Below are 16435 nucleotides of genomic sequence, written 5' to 3'. Positions count from 1 at the left end.
CCAGCCAGGATGGCACATCTGAAAATACACTTTGAATCTCATCATGGTAGCTTGTGAATTTTAAATCAGGGAGTAGGTAAAATGAAATGAAGTGGGGCGGAATAAAAACTTGGTACAGGTGCACAACCTTTTATCCGAAGATCCAAATAACGAAAAGCTCCGAATAACGGACATTTTTTCGGTCCTTGAAGAAAGGTCCTTGAAGACGTTCACCGAGGGCGGCCTGCAGAGGTGACAGCGGAACCTCCGGTCGGTCCTCGAAGAAAGGGGAACTAAATCCCCATTCATAAAAGAGAAGGTGAGGGTATATTGCGCGGGAAGGTTAATAATTGACAATCTGCTGCTGCCTGCCCGCTGAGTTAAAACGTTCCCACGGTAGACTCACGATACACAGTGTATCGTGAGTCTACCGTGGGAACGTTTTAACTCAGCGGGCAGGCAGCAGCAGATTGTCGCTCCCTTCAGTTTCACCCCACCTACACCCCGCTGCTTCCTGGCCATGTGTGTGACCCCTTCCCTCCCCTCTCCAGCTCCCCGCCCATTGCACCGGCGCGGGGGCTTTGCACTGTCTTCACGTCGGCGATGCCAGCAGGTCAGTGCCAGTCACCGGAGACGTCAGGACCAACGGGACACCGACCCCCAGGCCCACTGCAAGCACGGAGATCCCAGAGACCCACAGCCAGCAGCAGCCCAGCCCCGTTCCAACTCCAGAGGAACCCGGGTTGCGGATGAGGGGGCGCAGCTCGGGCTGTGGGCGAACTGCCACTTGTCGCTGTAGCGGCCCATCGGGGAGCGGGTTCCTGTTGGTCCTGACGTCTCCGGCCACCCCCCTGGAAAGGAGCTGAGAGACGTCAGGACCATCAGAAGCCGCTCCCCGATGGGCCGCTACGGCGACAAGTGGCAGTTCGCCCACAGCCCGAGCTGCGCCCCCTCATCGGGACACCGACCCCCAGGCCCACTGCAAGCACGGAGATCCCAGATCAGCAAGCCCAGCTTGGTACGTCTTGTTCTTGGGGTGGCGCAGCTCGGGCTGTGGGCGGACTGCCACTTGTCGCCGTAGCGGCCCATCGGGGAGCGGATTCCTCTGGAGTTGGAGGGGGAGGGGGGTATTGTGCTGTTTGATCGCCCCCTGCTATCCCAGGGACAGGGAGACACAGCGGCTTTTGAGACTGGTGAGCAATCACTTCCAAAGTTCTGCCCACACAGTCAGTACACCTCTCCTACACTGCATTTCATACAAACATTTATTATGCAAGAAAAAACTACATTCAAGACTCAAACTCGCGACCGAGTAACTGCCGGGATCGAGGCGCAAACTCGCGACATTGCGGATATGAGCCGAGCACTCTACCACTGAGCCAGCCGTTAAAATCTACGCTAAAAATCTTCCATTCCGAAGACCGAAAAATTCCGAATTATGAAAAGTGTCTGGTCCCAAGGCTTTCGGATAAAAGGTTGTGCACCTGTATCAATAATGGTAGTCAGTAAACTGCAGAATTGTTGTTAATAATCCAACTGATTAATGTCCTTTAAGGAAAGCAATCTCCCAACTGTATCAAGAACTATGCATAAATCCAGAGTACTATGAAGAATAACTCATCAAAATTGCCTAATGGATAATCAGCTTTGCAAGTGACAGTCAACCCAGTGAATAATAAGAGAAACAAATGTTTGGGTTGATACAGCACGTAAAATTCAGTATGGCCACAGTTGTTCAATTTGAACTTTTGGCAGAAGATTTCACATTTTAGCACTTTGCTGAGGCCTTTTTAACCATCATGAAAAACTCTGGGTTAATTTAATCATACTCTCATCATAATGCAAGATACTTTAGCAACAAAAAATTCCCTCACCTACTTGCAGATATTCTGATCACAAATCAGGGATGAAATAAATTCAGCAACTGGTTTCGTCTCATTTTGCAATCAAGGCCATATTCGAATTTGCGTTAATAGGGTAATCATTTTTTTTAAGCAAGGTGCATTAAATGTGATGCCATTTGGTTCAGGTAAATATATTTTGGAATAAAAGGTTTTGTAGCAGTGTGAGTTAATTAATTTTATTGGAATCATTTTTTACAGGTCATTCAATGTTTTTTTAAATAATTTATCTTGCAAAAGTTATTTTCAAATTGCTTCCTTCAAATTTGTTTTTTTTTGTTTCTAGTCTTCCCTTTTCTGATTGATTTTGATTTGTTGCAGAGAAAAAAATCAGAACGGAATTGTCATGCGATATTCCACTTCTAATTTATTTATTTGAGATGATTTATTTATACCACTGCAATGTATTCTGTCTTTTTCTGGATAGACATGGCATTCTACAGTACATGCTGAAATCAAAAAGTAAAATCAAACTGTAGAACCAAAGGATCATTGTTTTTCATTCCTTTGGTTTCTGTTGCATATCCATAACTAAACTGTGTAGTTTGGGATAAAATCAATTTCCTTAGGTGAGCCGCCTTTAGTACTGAATCATTTCACCACAAAATACAATATTGAAAATATTATCCATGCATCTCATAATTTTATATATTTCTACTATCAGGCCTTCCCTCAACCTCTGGCGTTCCAGGGAAAACAATCCAATTCTGTCCAGCCTATGCCTGCAGCTAATGCCCCTTAATCTGGCAATCATTCTAATAAACCATCTCTGCACTGTTTCCAAAGCCACCACATCCTTCCTGTGTCAGTGCGACCTGAGGGGTGAAGGTAACATTTCCTTCAATTTATGTAAGGATATGAAGGATATGCCTTCAGGATATGCATGTTCCTGGAAACATAGAAACATATAAAATAGGTGCAGGAGTAGGCCATTCAGCCCTTCAAGCCAGCACCACCATTCAATATGATCATGGCTGATCATCGAAAATCAGTACCCCATTCCTGCTTTCTCCCCATATCCCTTGATTCTTTGGCCAAAGCGCTATATTTAACTCTCTTGAAAACATCCAGTGAATTGGACCTTGGTTCTGGACTCCCCCAACAACTGGAACATTTTTCTTGCATCTAGCTTGTCCAATCCCTTAAGAATTTTATATGTTTCTATAAGATATCCTCTCATCCTTCTAAATTCCAGTGAATATAAGCCCAATCGATCCATTCTTTCATCATATATCTATACCACCATCCCAGGGATTAACCTCGTGAACCTACGCCACACTTCCTCAATAGCAAGAATGTCCTTCCTGAAATTATGAGACCAAAACTGCACACAGTACTCCAGGTGTGGTCTCACCAGGGCCCTGCACAACTGCAGTAGGACCCCCTTGCTCCTATACTCAAATCCTCTCGCTACGAAGGCCAACATGCCATTTGCTTTCTTCATTGCCTGCTGTACCTGCATGCTTATTTTCAGTGAATGATGTACAAGGACACCCAGGTCTTGTTGCACCTCCCCTTTTCCTAATCTGACACCATTCAGATAATAATCTGTCTTCTTGTTTTTCTTCAACTAAATAAGTACAAAACAGAGATAATTGTTTTTGGTGCTAAAAAAGAAAGGCTTAAAGTAACCCAACACCTACACTCTCTGTCCCTGAAAACTTCAAACAAAGCCAGAAATCTTGGGGTCATTATGGATTCAGATTTAAATTTCGACAGTCACATCAAATCAGTAACAAAATCGACCTACTATCACCTCAAAAACGTAGCAAGATTAAGAGGATTTATGTCAGCTCAAGACTTAGAAAAACTTGTACATGCCTTTATTACTAGCAGGCTAGATTATTGTAACGGTCTCCTTGCAGGTCTTCCGAAAAAAAACTGTCAGGCAGCTACAGCTTGTTCAGAACGCTGTTGCTAGAGTTCTAACAAAGACCAAAAAATTTGAACACATTACACCAATTCTTAAATCCTTACATTGGCTCCCTGTATGTCAGAGAATTGATTTTAAAATCCTGCTGCTCACCTATAAATCACTACATGGTTTAGGACCAAAGTATATCACTGACATGCTTCCACTATATAAGCCTTCTAGATCGCTAAGATCTTCTGAAACCAATCTGTTAGTGATTCCCAGAGTAAATACAAAACATGGGAAAGCAGGATTTAGTTATTATGCAACAAATAGCTGGAATAAACTTCCTGAAGATTTAAGACTTGCCTCAACTTTGACCACTTTTTAAACAAGACTGAAAACTTTTATGTTTACTTTAGCTTTCAGCTAAATCTTAACTACATTGCACTTTTAACTTTTGCACTTTTTATAATGCATTTTTAATTTTGCTTTTCTTTTCTTTTAGTTCTATTTTATTATTTCATTTTATTGTATGACATGTTTTTATGTGAAGCACTTTGAGTCTGCCTCATGTATGAAATGTGCTATATAAATAAAGTTGCCTTGCCTTGCATTGCCTTGCCTTGCCACCAAAGTGGATAATCTCACATTTATCCACAAATAACTGAATCTGCCATGCATCTGCCCACTCACCCAACTATCCAAGTCACCCTGCAGCCTCATAGAATCCTCCTTACAGCTCGCCCTGCCACCCAGCATCCACAAACTTGGAGATGTTACATTTAATTCCCTCGTTTAAATCGTTAATATATATTGTAAATAACTGGGGTCCCAGCACTGAGCCTAGCGGCACCCCACTAGTCACAGCCTGCCATTCTGAAAAGGACCCATTAATTCATACTCTTTGCTTCCTGTCTGCCAACCAGTTCTCTATCCATGTCAATACCCTACCCCCATACCATAAATTTGCACACTATTCTCTCATGTGGGACCTTGTCAAAGGCTTTTGAAAGTCCAGATACACACATCCACTGGCTCTCCCTTATCCATTCTTGTTACAGCCTCAAAATTCCAGAAGATTAGTCGGGCATGATTTCTCCTTCATAAATCCATGCTGACTTTGACTGATCCTGTCGCTGCTTTCTAAATGTGCTGCTATTACATCTTCAATACTCAACTCGAGCAACTTCTCCACTACCAATGTCAGACTAACTGGTTTATAATACCCTGTTTTCTCTCTCCCTCCTTTCTTATAGTGGGGTTTCATTAGCTATCCTCCAGTCCACAAGAACTGATCCAGCCTCTATAGAACTTTGGAAAATGATCATCAGTGTGCCCACGTTTTTCTAGGGCCTCCTCCTTGAGTACTCTGGGATGCAGACCATCAGGCCCTGGGGATTTAACTGCCTTCAGTCCCAACATTTTACCTAACACCATGTCCTGATAATGATAGATTAAGGATAGTAATGGACAAAACAGGTGGGAGCGGGAGACTTGGATGACGAGGGAAATTGAGGCTCTGGTCAGAAAAAAGGAGACACGGGCAGGTACAGGAAAATGGGATCAAGTGTATCCCTGGGGGAATTTTGGGAACTGAGGAGCATACGTAAGAAGGAAATAAGGAGGAAGTTGGCAGGAGCTCTGGTAGATAATATTAAGGAAATTTTAAAGAGATTTTACAAATATATTAAATGAAAGAGAGTGACTAGAGAGAGAATATGCCCCTTAGAAACCATAGCGATTATCACCACCGGGTGGCGCCCGTAATGGCCGCCTCGCCATCAGTCTGTCGCGTCCCTTCTCTGTTTTTATTATTTTAAGTATGTCTTGACAGTCAATATTGCAGTCGAGGAGATGCTGATTGTCTTGAGGAATATGAAAATGGAAAAATCTCCCAGACCTGATCAGACATATCCGAGGACACCGTGGGAAGCTAGAGAAGAAATTGTGGGCACGCTGGCTGAGATTGACGAATCTTCATTAGATATGGGTGAGGTGCCAGAAGACTCGAGGGTGGTTCTGCCTTTATTTAAGACGGGCTACAGGGAAAAGCCTGGAAATTACAGACCAGTGAGCCAGTGGAGAGGCAAGTTACTGGAGAGTATTCTGAGGGATAAGGTGTATGTGCATTTGGATAGACGGGTTGATTAAGGACAGTCAGCAGAGTTTTATACGTGGAAGATCGTGTCTCATGAATCAGTTTTTTTTTAAGAAGTCAAACAAGGGCAGGACCTTCACAGTGAATGGCATGGCCCTGGGTGTGTTGTAGAGGAGAGAGATCTAGGAGTGCAGGAACATATTTCCTTGAAAGTGGTGTCACGGGTAGATACAGTGATCAAGAAAGCTTTCGGCACTTTGGCCTTCACCAGTCAGAGTACAAAGTAAAGAAATTGAGATGTTATATTACAGTTGCACAAGACATTGGTGAGGCCACTTTAGGAGTATTGTGTTCAGTTTTGGTCACCCCGTTATATGAAATATGTAGAATATTTACGTGGCTGTTACCAGGACTCGAGTGCCTGAGCTCGGGAGAGGTTGAGCAGACTAGGACTTTACTCCTTGGAGCGCAGGATGAGGGGTGTTCTTACAGAGGTGTATAAGATCATGAGGGGAACAGATAAGGTGAATGCACAGAGTCTTTTACCCAGAGTAGGGACATTAAGAACTAGACATAGGTTTAAGGTGAGAGAGGAAAGATTTAATAAGGACCCTGGGGCCATCTTTTTCACACAAAGGATGGGTATATGGAACAAGCTGCCAGAGAGGTAGTTGAGGCAGATACTATCACAACATTTAAATGAGAGTTGGATAGATACATGGATAGGAAAGGTTTTAAAGGAAGTGGGACAAATGCAGACAGGTTGGAATAGTGTAGATGGGGCATCTTGGTCTGCGTGGGTAAGTTGGGCCGAAGGGCTGTTTTCATGCTGTAAGACCTTATGACTCCACAGCTCTCTGATCTGCCCTTCCATTCCCACAAACTATACTCTTTCCACCACCAGAGATAAAACACATCATCCCTTCCCATCATCTGTCGACCCAAATGGTATCTTCAGAAGAAGCAGCAATTCGCTTACACTTCTTCCATTATAGTGTTTGCAAACTGCTCACAATGAGATCCCCTCTACATTGGAGAAAACAAATTGAGATTAGGTCAGCACTTTATTGAGCACCTGCATTCATTCAGACAATAGTTGTCTGTCACCTTAATTCTCCATCCTACCCCTTTTCTGGCCTATATGTCTTCAATGTATATAAATAAAAAGCAAACAATAATAGTGGAAGAGCGACCAGAACTGTAGATGCTACCCCAAATGTGGCCTCACCAACATTTTATACAGCTGTTACAGGTCATTGGAAATCTTGTATTCTACACCCTGAACAATGAACACATGTATGTCAAACACATCCCTAGCACAAGAGTGAGAAAGATCACTTTCCATGAAAGTGGCCACATATTTTGATAGGGTGTTGAAGGTGGCGTTTGACACACATGCCTTCATCAGTCAGGGTGTAGTGTACCAGGCTTGGGACGTCCTGTAACAGCTGTCCAAGATGTTGGTTTAGGTCAGATTTGGAGTACGGTGTACCGTTCTGGTCACCCTGCCACCATCGTCCAGATTGAAGCATGCAATCTAACTAAGAAGGTATAATTTTGCAAGTACATATACTGTTATACAATATAAATCTAAGTAGGAAATATGAAGAAATTCTACTTTGGACCAACTTAGTCTTCCCTTTACTAATAACTACGAATATATATTAACCAAGGAAAGGAATGGAGTCATTGGCTCGGAAACAGAATTAATGAGAAAGAAAGAAGGTTGTGGATTTGGCTGTCCTATTATTTAGCCAGCAGAAATTTCAGTTCCTTCAATGCTGGTTGTCAGAGGAAGAGCTATATAATGGTGGGTGTTGACTGTGAAGATGTAAAATATTTTTTTTGGATGACGTTGCTGAAAGACGCATTTGGGTGACAAATAGGAGGACATCAAGAATGATCTTTGAGAACATGAGGTAACAATAAAAGTCTGGGAAAGTTGGTGAGATTACCTTAGTAAAATCAGAAAAATAAGAATAGAGCCAAATAGATGTGGTCCCAGGAAAGTGGGAAATTTATAGATGCTGAAGATGACAAGGCAAGAGTTACATGCAAGTTGAGAATGACACGATGGAGTGTCAAAAACCGTTTCAGTTCAGTGGCAAAGACAGAACTCTTAATATAATTAAGAAAGGGATGAGATTGACATGTATTTCAGAATTAGAATAGTACTTTATTTGCCAAGTATGTCTTGCAACATACGAGGAATTTCATTTGCCAAGTCGGTCAAATAAAAAGCAACAGATCACCCAAAACACATTTTAACATGAACATCCACCACAGTGACTCCTACACATTCGTCACTGTGATGGAAGGCGAAATAAAGTTCTAGTCTATTCCCTTTGCTATCCCGCGGTCGGGGGCCTCGAGCCCATCGTTGACAGGACGATCTTGACTCCCGTAGCCGGCGGTGTTTTGGCCCTCCGTGTCGAGGCGATCAGCTTCTGCATCGGGGGGGATGTCAGCTCCCCCGCGCTGGACGGTCGAACCTCGCGTCGGGGCTGGTCCAACCTTCCGCGACGTTCGGAGCTCCTGACTCGGCCTCTCCCGAGAATGCGAGCTCTTGATGGTAAGTCCGCAGGCCGCGGTTGGAGCGATCAGCTCCGATGTTAAGTCTGTGCCCCTCGGTGGGGCTCACTACAGTCCAAGGAGGCCTCCAGCTCCATCGATGGAAGGCCGCAGAGCGGCCGGAGTATGCAATGCGAAAATCAATTGCATCTCCGGCAAGGTAAGAACCTGAAAAAAAGCTTCCCCTGATCCCCTCCCCCTTCCTCCACATAAGACAAACCGGAGAACATTAAAATAAACTTTTAACAAACACTAAAAAATTAAAAAAAGATGAAAAAACTAACAGACTGCCCACGGAGCTGCCATCGTACGGCGCCCCCTGGTGTGAGAGTCAAGAATTTAGATTATGATATATGTTCAAGAATATTAGACAGAAGAGAGATTGAAAATGGAGTTACACTTTCATCAACAAAGGTGAGTCACAGGTTGTCCTTTGTGAAGAGGGACGATAATGCCAGTTTTGAAGTCAGAGCACATAATCTGAAAAGTGTGCTTTATTTTCATTTGGAATGGAACGGAATAATTAAATTCTTACTTGCAGCAGCGCAACAGATATGTGAACATATTATTCTGTAAACTCCATAATAAACAGTCTAAAGAAGGGTCTTGCCCCAAAATGTCACCTATCCTTTTCTCCAGAGATGCTGTCTGACCCGCTGAGTTTCTCCAGCTTTTTGTGTCTATCTTTGGTTCAAACCAGCATCTGCAGTTCCTTCCTACATAATAAACAACAAATTCTGCTTTGGATCAACTTAGTTTCATGCAACTCAAAGCCTTTCTGATCTACAACATGCTCCAGCATTATAGAAAACATAGAAAAATAGGTGCAGTGGGCCATTCGGCCCTTCGAGCCAGCACACCATTCAATATGATCATGGCTGATCATCTAAAATCAGCATCCTGTTCCTGCTTTTTCCCCATATCCCTGGATTCCTTTAGCTCTAAGAATTAAATCTAACTCTCTCTAGAAAAAATCCAGTGAATTGGCCTCCACTGCCTTCTGTGGCAGAGAATTCCACAGATTCACAACTCTGGGTGAAGAAATTTTTCCTCATCTCAGTCCTAAATGGCCTACCCCTTATTCTTGAATCACTGTATAACTTGGGAACTTCTAACAGAGGCCCATGTTTCAATAATTCTAAACTGAAGATAATTACTTATTTATGTATTTTAAATTTTATTTTGTCCAGGGTGCTTCTGTTTTTCAGTTTGTGCAATATCAATCATGACAGTGGTCTGGTTCGTAATAGTCTCTTTTTAACTTTTCTTGCAATTTGCAAGGAACTCATTGAACAGTACTTAACCCAGGCTCGAAGGTTAAATGAAGGGATAAGCATAAACCTTTATAGACTGATTCTTTCTATCAGAAAAATGATACACTGTACCATTCACTAGATTTTTAACACTGCAAACATTTTATAATAAATCTCTTAGATACAAGAACGCCATGAGAGGGAGACACTGGAACGGGCAGAATACCTAAGACGAGAGAAGGAGCTACATGAACGTGAGCAAGAAAATGAAGAAAAGCTTAAAAGAGAACATGAACAACGCAGGTTGGAGTTAAAAGCGGAGAAGCTGAGGGAAAGTAAGTATAAATTTATTTTAGAATTATGTCATCGAGCTATACTGCGTGGAAACGACTTTCGGCCCAACTTGCCCATGTCGATAAAGTTGCTACGCCTTACCTGCCTCAGTCACTTCCTCTGCCAGCTTTCTTTACGTATGCACCACCCTCTGTGGAAAAGGTTACTCCTCAGGTACCTTCCCCGCCCTGGGGAGAAGCGTGTCTTCTGTGGCTTTTCACCATATTTGGCATATATAACATTTTATCAGGATGCATAACAGCTTTGTCTCAGAGGTTATGGGGAGAAGGCAGGAGAATGGGGTTAGGAGGGAGAGATAGATCAGCCATTATTGAATGGAGGAGTAGACTTGATGAGCCAAATGGCCTAATTTTACTCCTATCACTTTTGATCTTATGATCTTGGTTTGGGAACAGCTCCATCCAAGACCGCAAGAAATTGCAGTGAATTGTGGACACAGCCCAGACCGTCACACAAACCAACCTCCCATCTATTGACTCAATTTATACCTCGCGCTGCCTCAGCAAGGCCAGCAGCATAATCAAGGACAAGTCGCACGCGGGCCACTCCCTCTTCTCCCCTCTCCATCAGGCAAAAAGTATAGAAGTGTGAAAACTCACACCACCAGATTTAAGGACAGTTTCTTCCCAACTGTTATCAGCCAACTGAATCATCCTACTACAACCAGAGAGCAGTGCTGAACTACTATTTACCTCTTTGGTCACCCTCGGACCATCCTTGATCGGACTTTGCTGGCTTTACATTGCACTAAATATTATTCCCTTAACATGTATCTATACACTGTAGATGGATCGATTGTAATAACCAGTCTTTTTGCTGACTGGTTAGCACACAAAAAAAGCTCGGTACACATGACAATAAACTAAACTGAACTGATTTATGCCCCTCATGATTTTATAAACCTCTCTAAGGCCACTCCTCAACCTCCTACACTCCAGAAAACAAGGCATAGCATATCCAACCTCCCCTTTAATTCAAACCCTTCACACCCCATAACATCTTCATAAATTTATTTTGCACACTTTCCAGTTTAATGACACCCTTCCTATATCAGGGTGACCAGAACTGTACATAGTGCTTTGGATATAGTGTTGTCACTTCATTATGTAGACCAACAGTAAAAATCAGAGATTACCACAATCAACATGTATGAGGCAGATTAAATCAAACCTTGGATAGCGCAAAAAGTCCTGGTTGTGAACAAGGAAGGGAGATACTCCGATTTTAGAGATAGTACAAACGAGTGCCTATTATTGAAGATTGAACTGCAAGGTAAAACAAAAGAAGCTTTGGCTTGGAACTTCACCAGTGTAGCACAATATCAGATGTACTATGCAATATAATTTGTTAAAAGATTTTGGCAACTGAGTATTTTTTACATGCTCAAACTTTTGAATCCACCTGTATGTTGTCTTATGATTTTCCCCACATTTGTGACATCATATGAAGCGGCTGCTGTCGTGGACATATAATGCAGTCCATTACATGTGCATTTTTTAACCACATATTTGCAAGAGAAGCTACAGCAACCGAATACTTGCTGCATTAATGAGAGGACATCACCTCACCCATGCCACCAACAGAGACTCTGCTGGTGATGAACCTCTGAGGATGCTTTGCTCTTTATGAATTCCTGCTTTCTGTTCACAATTTGAGTGAATACACCTGGGCTACCCTTCATCCTGTGATTTTCTGCCCAGTACAAATGATATTTTCTCCACCTCATGATCTTTTCACATTCTTCGTCTCACCCATGCTCCAAACTTCTTCCTCCAAAGTGCCTCCAGGATTTATGTATAAATCTCTGGCACACACCAGTACTCTCCTTCACCACTCCATATCTCCAACAATAACCCACTTTCCTGGTGATATTTTTTCCCTCCCCTCTCCAAAATCTTCTGCCATTCTCATTCCAATGTGGTAGATTAGACAACAAATTTAGTGACTGGTTTTAAATGCAGAGCTACGATATGAGTCACGGAGTTATACAACTTTTGGGCCAACTTGTCCATGGTGACCAAGATGGTGAGCTAGTTCCATTTGTCTGCATTTGACTCGTGTCCCTCTAAATGTTTCCTTTCCATGTACTTTTAGTTTAGTTTAGAGATACAGCGTGGAAACATGCCCTTCTGCCCACCGAGTCCGCACCGACCAGCGACCCCCGCACACTAACACTATCCTACACACAGTAGGGACAATTAAAAAAAATTACCAAGCCAATTAACCTACAAACATCTACGTCTTTGGAGTGTGGGAGGAAACCGAAGCTTCCCGAGAAAACCCACACAGGTCAAGAGAAGAACATACAAACTCCGTACAGTCAGTACCAGAACCCGGGTGCTGTAATAGACAATAGGTGCAGGAGTAGGCGCCAGCACCAACCATGCACTGTGATCATGGCTGATCATCTACAATCAGTACCCCGTTTTTGCCTTCTCCCCATATCCCTTCACTCCGCTATCTTTAGCGGAGGCAGCAACTCCACTGCTGCGCCACCATGCTGCCCATGCAGTACCTGTCCAAATGTCTATGCTGTTTATGTTGCAACAATGCTTTGGACATTGTGCATGGTAGAATATGAGATATTACGGCCTCACTCAAAACGGGTACAGTGCCCAGACATTGTAGTTTTAATGCACAAAGGCGTAATTAACATTTTTTGAACTTCCATTTTCCAAACTTGGAAGGGGATAACCGATTAATAGGTCGGAAAACAGTACAGAAAGGTAAAAAGATGAATTAAAAATGGAACAGGAATTAGTTAAAAAATAGTAAAGGGATGAAAATATGACTGATAATGAGAGATTTTTCACACAAAGGGTGATGGAATATTTTCCAGGTACTGTGCAGGAGATGAATTTCAGATTCATTTGAAATATAATTGGATGGTGCTATAGGATTCTTGAACAATTTTGGATAATGCTGGAATAGGCCATATTAACTTTTCCAAAATTAAAATATAGCATATGATACTTTACTCTGCAGCTTGATCTTGTTACCTTTGGGGCAGTGTATGTAGTTTATTTCATTGCTTCAATGGTACAAGTAACCAACAATGAGTGTCTCTTTACTATAATGAATCATTCATTTGTTCTCATTTTGAAGGGAAAAAACTTACATTTATTCATGATCCGTCCAGTAACGCTTCAGTCAGTGAGTGGTTTACTGTAGAAATGTAGTTATTTTTGCCAGGAAAAGAAATTCAGTAGCCAATAAGCAAGTTCGGTATTTCAACTGCGCATGCCCAGGTCACTCGAGAAAAACATTCTTGCAAGCTGAGCTGCTGCGTGTGTACGGACCTGCGTATTAATTTCATAGAGATTTATAAATAAATGTATCCGTTAAATATGTCAGCAGCAGGCCACAGCGTACTGCAGGCTACACAAATCCACAGTTAGGAGGTCTTATATCCAGCTGTGCAGCGCTGTCGGAGCTCACCGGAGGGCCACTCCGGCACCTCTGTAAAAATATTACGGGGATCCTGGATAAAGTGTACGCACTCTGTTCTTATCCCAGAGTAGAGGATTTAAAAACTGGAGAATATTGGCTTTAAGTGAGAGGGGGGAGATTTAGGAAGGGGTTCAAGTATAATAATTTCACTGAGACCGTAGAACATATCTGGAATGGGCTGCTAGCGGAATAGATGGGGTCTGATAAATTTACGACGTTAGAACAACATTTGGACAGATGCACACAGAGGAAGAATCTAGAGGGTTGTATGCCAAATCCAGGAAAAAGGGACTGGCGCAGAATGCAACCTGGGTCGGCAAAGACTGGTGCGCCGACTCGCCCGTTGCAGTGCTGTATAAGTCTATGACTTCATAACTCCACAGATAGTATTAGGACTGATTGAAAGCTACTGTCTGAACAGAGGTGCACCCTACATCGACACCAGCGTAAGACTTGCAGGATGATATCGAGGTGCTCGGCTCCAATTGCAGTAGACAAACGATGATATTTCAGGTGGAATGAAGTTCGAGTGGAATAAATAGTGACCACAATTGCATTGGGATTGGATAGTCTTGCTGACTAAAGGGCACGACACATTCTCACTCGGGCTGCCCTTCCGGGTTATACAGGGTTATTATACAGGGGCGAACCCTTCCCCTTCATAACCCCAGGAGACAGATTTGTGAGCGGAGTCTCACTACCATCCCCGTTCCCTCCAGAGTGTTCCACCCCTGTCCGGGGGCGGTTGGAGATGTCTGGGCTGACGGGACACCGGCCCGGAGCAGTGGCGACCCCAGGCTTACAGCCAGCGCGGAGAAGAAGCGCTGACTCCAGCTCAACTCTGCTCTAACTCAAGAGGAACCCGTTCCCCGACGGGCTGGAGACCATCAGCTGCACCTCTCGCCTTATCCAGTGGCTGTCAGTTAACCCCCTCGGAGAGAGAGAGAGAGAATGTCCTCCAATGCTGCCGGGAGAGGTTCTGCGGAATTCCAGAGGGTGGGTTTGTGAAGTGTGATAGAAATAAGATCTAATTAATGTTCATAGAAGAGCGACGCCTGTCCGCTATTGAGTTGACAGAAGTCTAGATTAATTAATTGGTAGAATATTTAACAATTTATACACAGTTTATACAGCTAGCGCTTCGTTCGCTTTTTCTTTATCACAAATGACCTTTGACAAATCCCATGATTCCTTGTGTTTTTTTGGAATACCAAACTCGCTTATTTGAGGGAGGAATATTGGCAACAGTGTTCTTCCCTTTTTCAACAATTTGCATTTATGCTGGAAAACGTCACAAAGTATTCTTGCAGAAACTCCCAATTGGATAGACTGTAATGACAAAGTCAGCATGGATTTACAAAAGGTAAATCATGTCTGACGAATCTTATAGAATTCTTCGAGGATGTAACTAGTAGCGTGGATAGGGGAGAACCAGTGGATGTGGTGTATCTGGACTTCCAGAAGGCTTTCGACAAGGTCCCACATAAGAGATTAGTATACAAACTTAAAGCACACGGCATTGGGGGTTCAGTATTGATGTGGATAGAGAACTGGCTGGCAAACAGGAAGCAAAGAGTAGGAGTAAACGGGTCCTTTTCACAATGGCAGGCAGTGACTAGTGGGGTACCGCAAGGCTCAGTGCTGGGACCCCAGCTATTTATAATATATATTAATGATCTGGATGAGGGAATTGAAGGCAATATCTCCAAGTTTGCGGATGACACTAAGCTGGGGGGCAGTGTTAGATGTGAGGAGGATGCTCGGAGACTGCAAGGTGACTTGGATAGGCTGGGTGAGTGGGCAAATGTTTGGCTGATGCAGTATAATGTGGATAAATGTGAGGTTATCCATTTTGGTAGCAAAAACAGGAAAGCAGACTATTATCTAAATGGTGGCCGACTAGGAAAAGGGGAGATGCAGTGAGACCTGGGTGTCATGGTACACCAGTCATTGAAAGTAGGCATGCAGGTGCAGCAGGCAGTGAAGAAAGCGAATGGTATGTTAGCTTTCATAGCAAAAGGATTTGAGTATAGGAGCAGGGAGGTTCTATTGCAGTTGTACAGGGTCTTGGTGAGACCACACCTGGAGTATTGCGTACAGTTTTGGTCTCCAAATCTGAGGAAGGACATTATTGCCATAGAGGGAGTGCAGAGAAGGTTCACCAGACTGATTCCTGGGATGTCAGGACTGTCTTATGAAGAAAGACTGGATAGACTTGGTTTATACTCTCTAGAATTTAGGAGATTGAGAGGGGATCTTATAGAAACTTACAAAATTCTTAAGGGGTTGGACAGGCTAGATGCAGGAAGATTGCTCCCGATGTTGGGGAAGTCCAGGACAAGGGGTCACAGCTTAAGGATAAGGGGGAAATCCTTTAAAACCGAGATGAGAAGAACTTTTTTCACACAGAGAGTGGTGAAACTCTGGAACTCTCTGCCACAGAGGGTAGTCGAGGCCAGTTCATTGGCTATATTTAAGAGGGAGTTAGATGTGGCCCTTGTGGCTAAGGGGATCAGAGGGTATGGAGAGAAGACAGGTACGGGATACTGAGTTGGATGATCAGCCATGATCATATTGAATGGTGGTGCAGGCTCGAAGGGCCGAATGGCCTACTCCTGCACCTAATTTCTATGTTTCTATGATATGAACGAAGGCCGCACTTTGCTTTTCTGGTTACTTTTTATTTTTTGATTCTTGTATCCAGGGCTGCCAACTCTCACGCTTTGAGCGTGAGAATCACGCCCTCAAGCAAACTCTCACGCCCTCACGCTGATCAGAAATTTCTCACGCTCTGTGGCGAGAAATTCTGTGATCAACGAAAATGTCAAAACTCGGATAAACTGTATGGTCCGCGGGTGTTGGAGAGCCGGGGCTGAGGGAGGGATGGAAGCAGAACCAGCGGGCGGATACAGATGCGGGGAGTCGGGGCTGGCGGGTGTTTGCCTGGCTGCGAGTTTTTGCGGGGCTCACGAGT

General features: G+C 43.4%; 1 protein-coding gene across 1 annotated transcript in view; it reads left to right on the top strand.

The window, feature by feature from the left end:
- lca5 (lebercilin LCA5) overlaps positions 1–16435 on the top strand; it is a 54431-nt gene that overhangs the window by 24983 nt on the left and 13013 nt on the right. The window contains exon 7 of the mRNA XM_033020806.1: positions 9839–9992. Coding sequence (XP_032876697.1) covers positions 9839–9992 — 154 coding nt within the window. The remainder of the gene's footprint in view (positions 1–9838; positions 9993–16435) is intronic.

This window comes from Amblyraja radiata, chromosome 5, assembly GCF_010909765.2.
Source record: "Amblyraja radiata isolate CabotCenter1 chromosome 5, sAmbRad1.1.pri, whole genome shotgun sequence".
NCBI classification, from domain to species: Eukaryota; Metazoa; Chordata; class Chondrichthyes; order Rajiformes; family Rajidae; genus Amblyraja; species Amblyraja radiata.
Note: the sequence above shows the minus strand (reverse complement) of the source record. Positions and strands in the feature narration are given on the sequence as shown.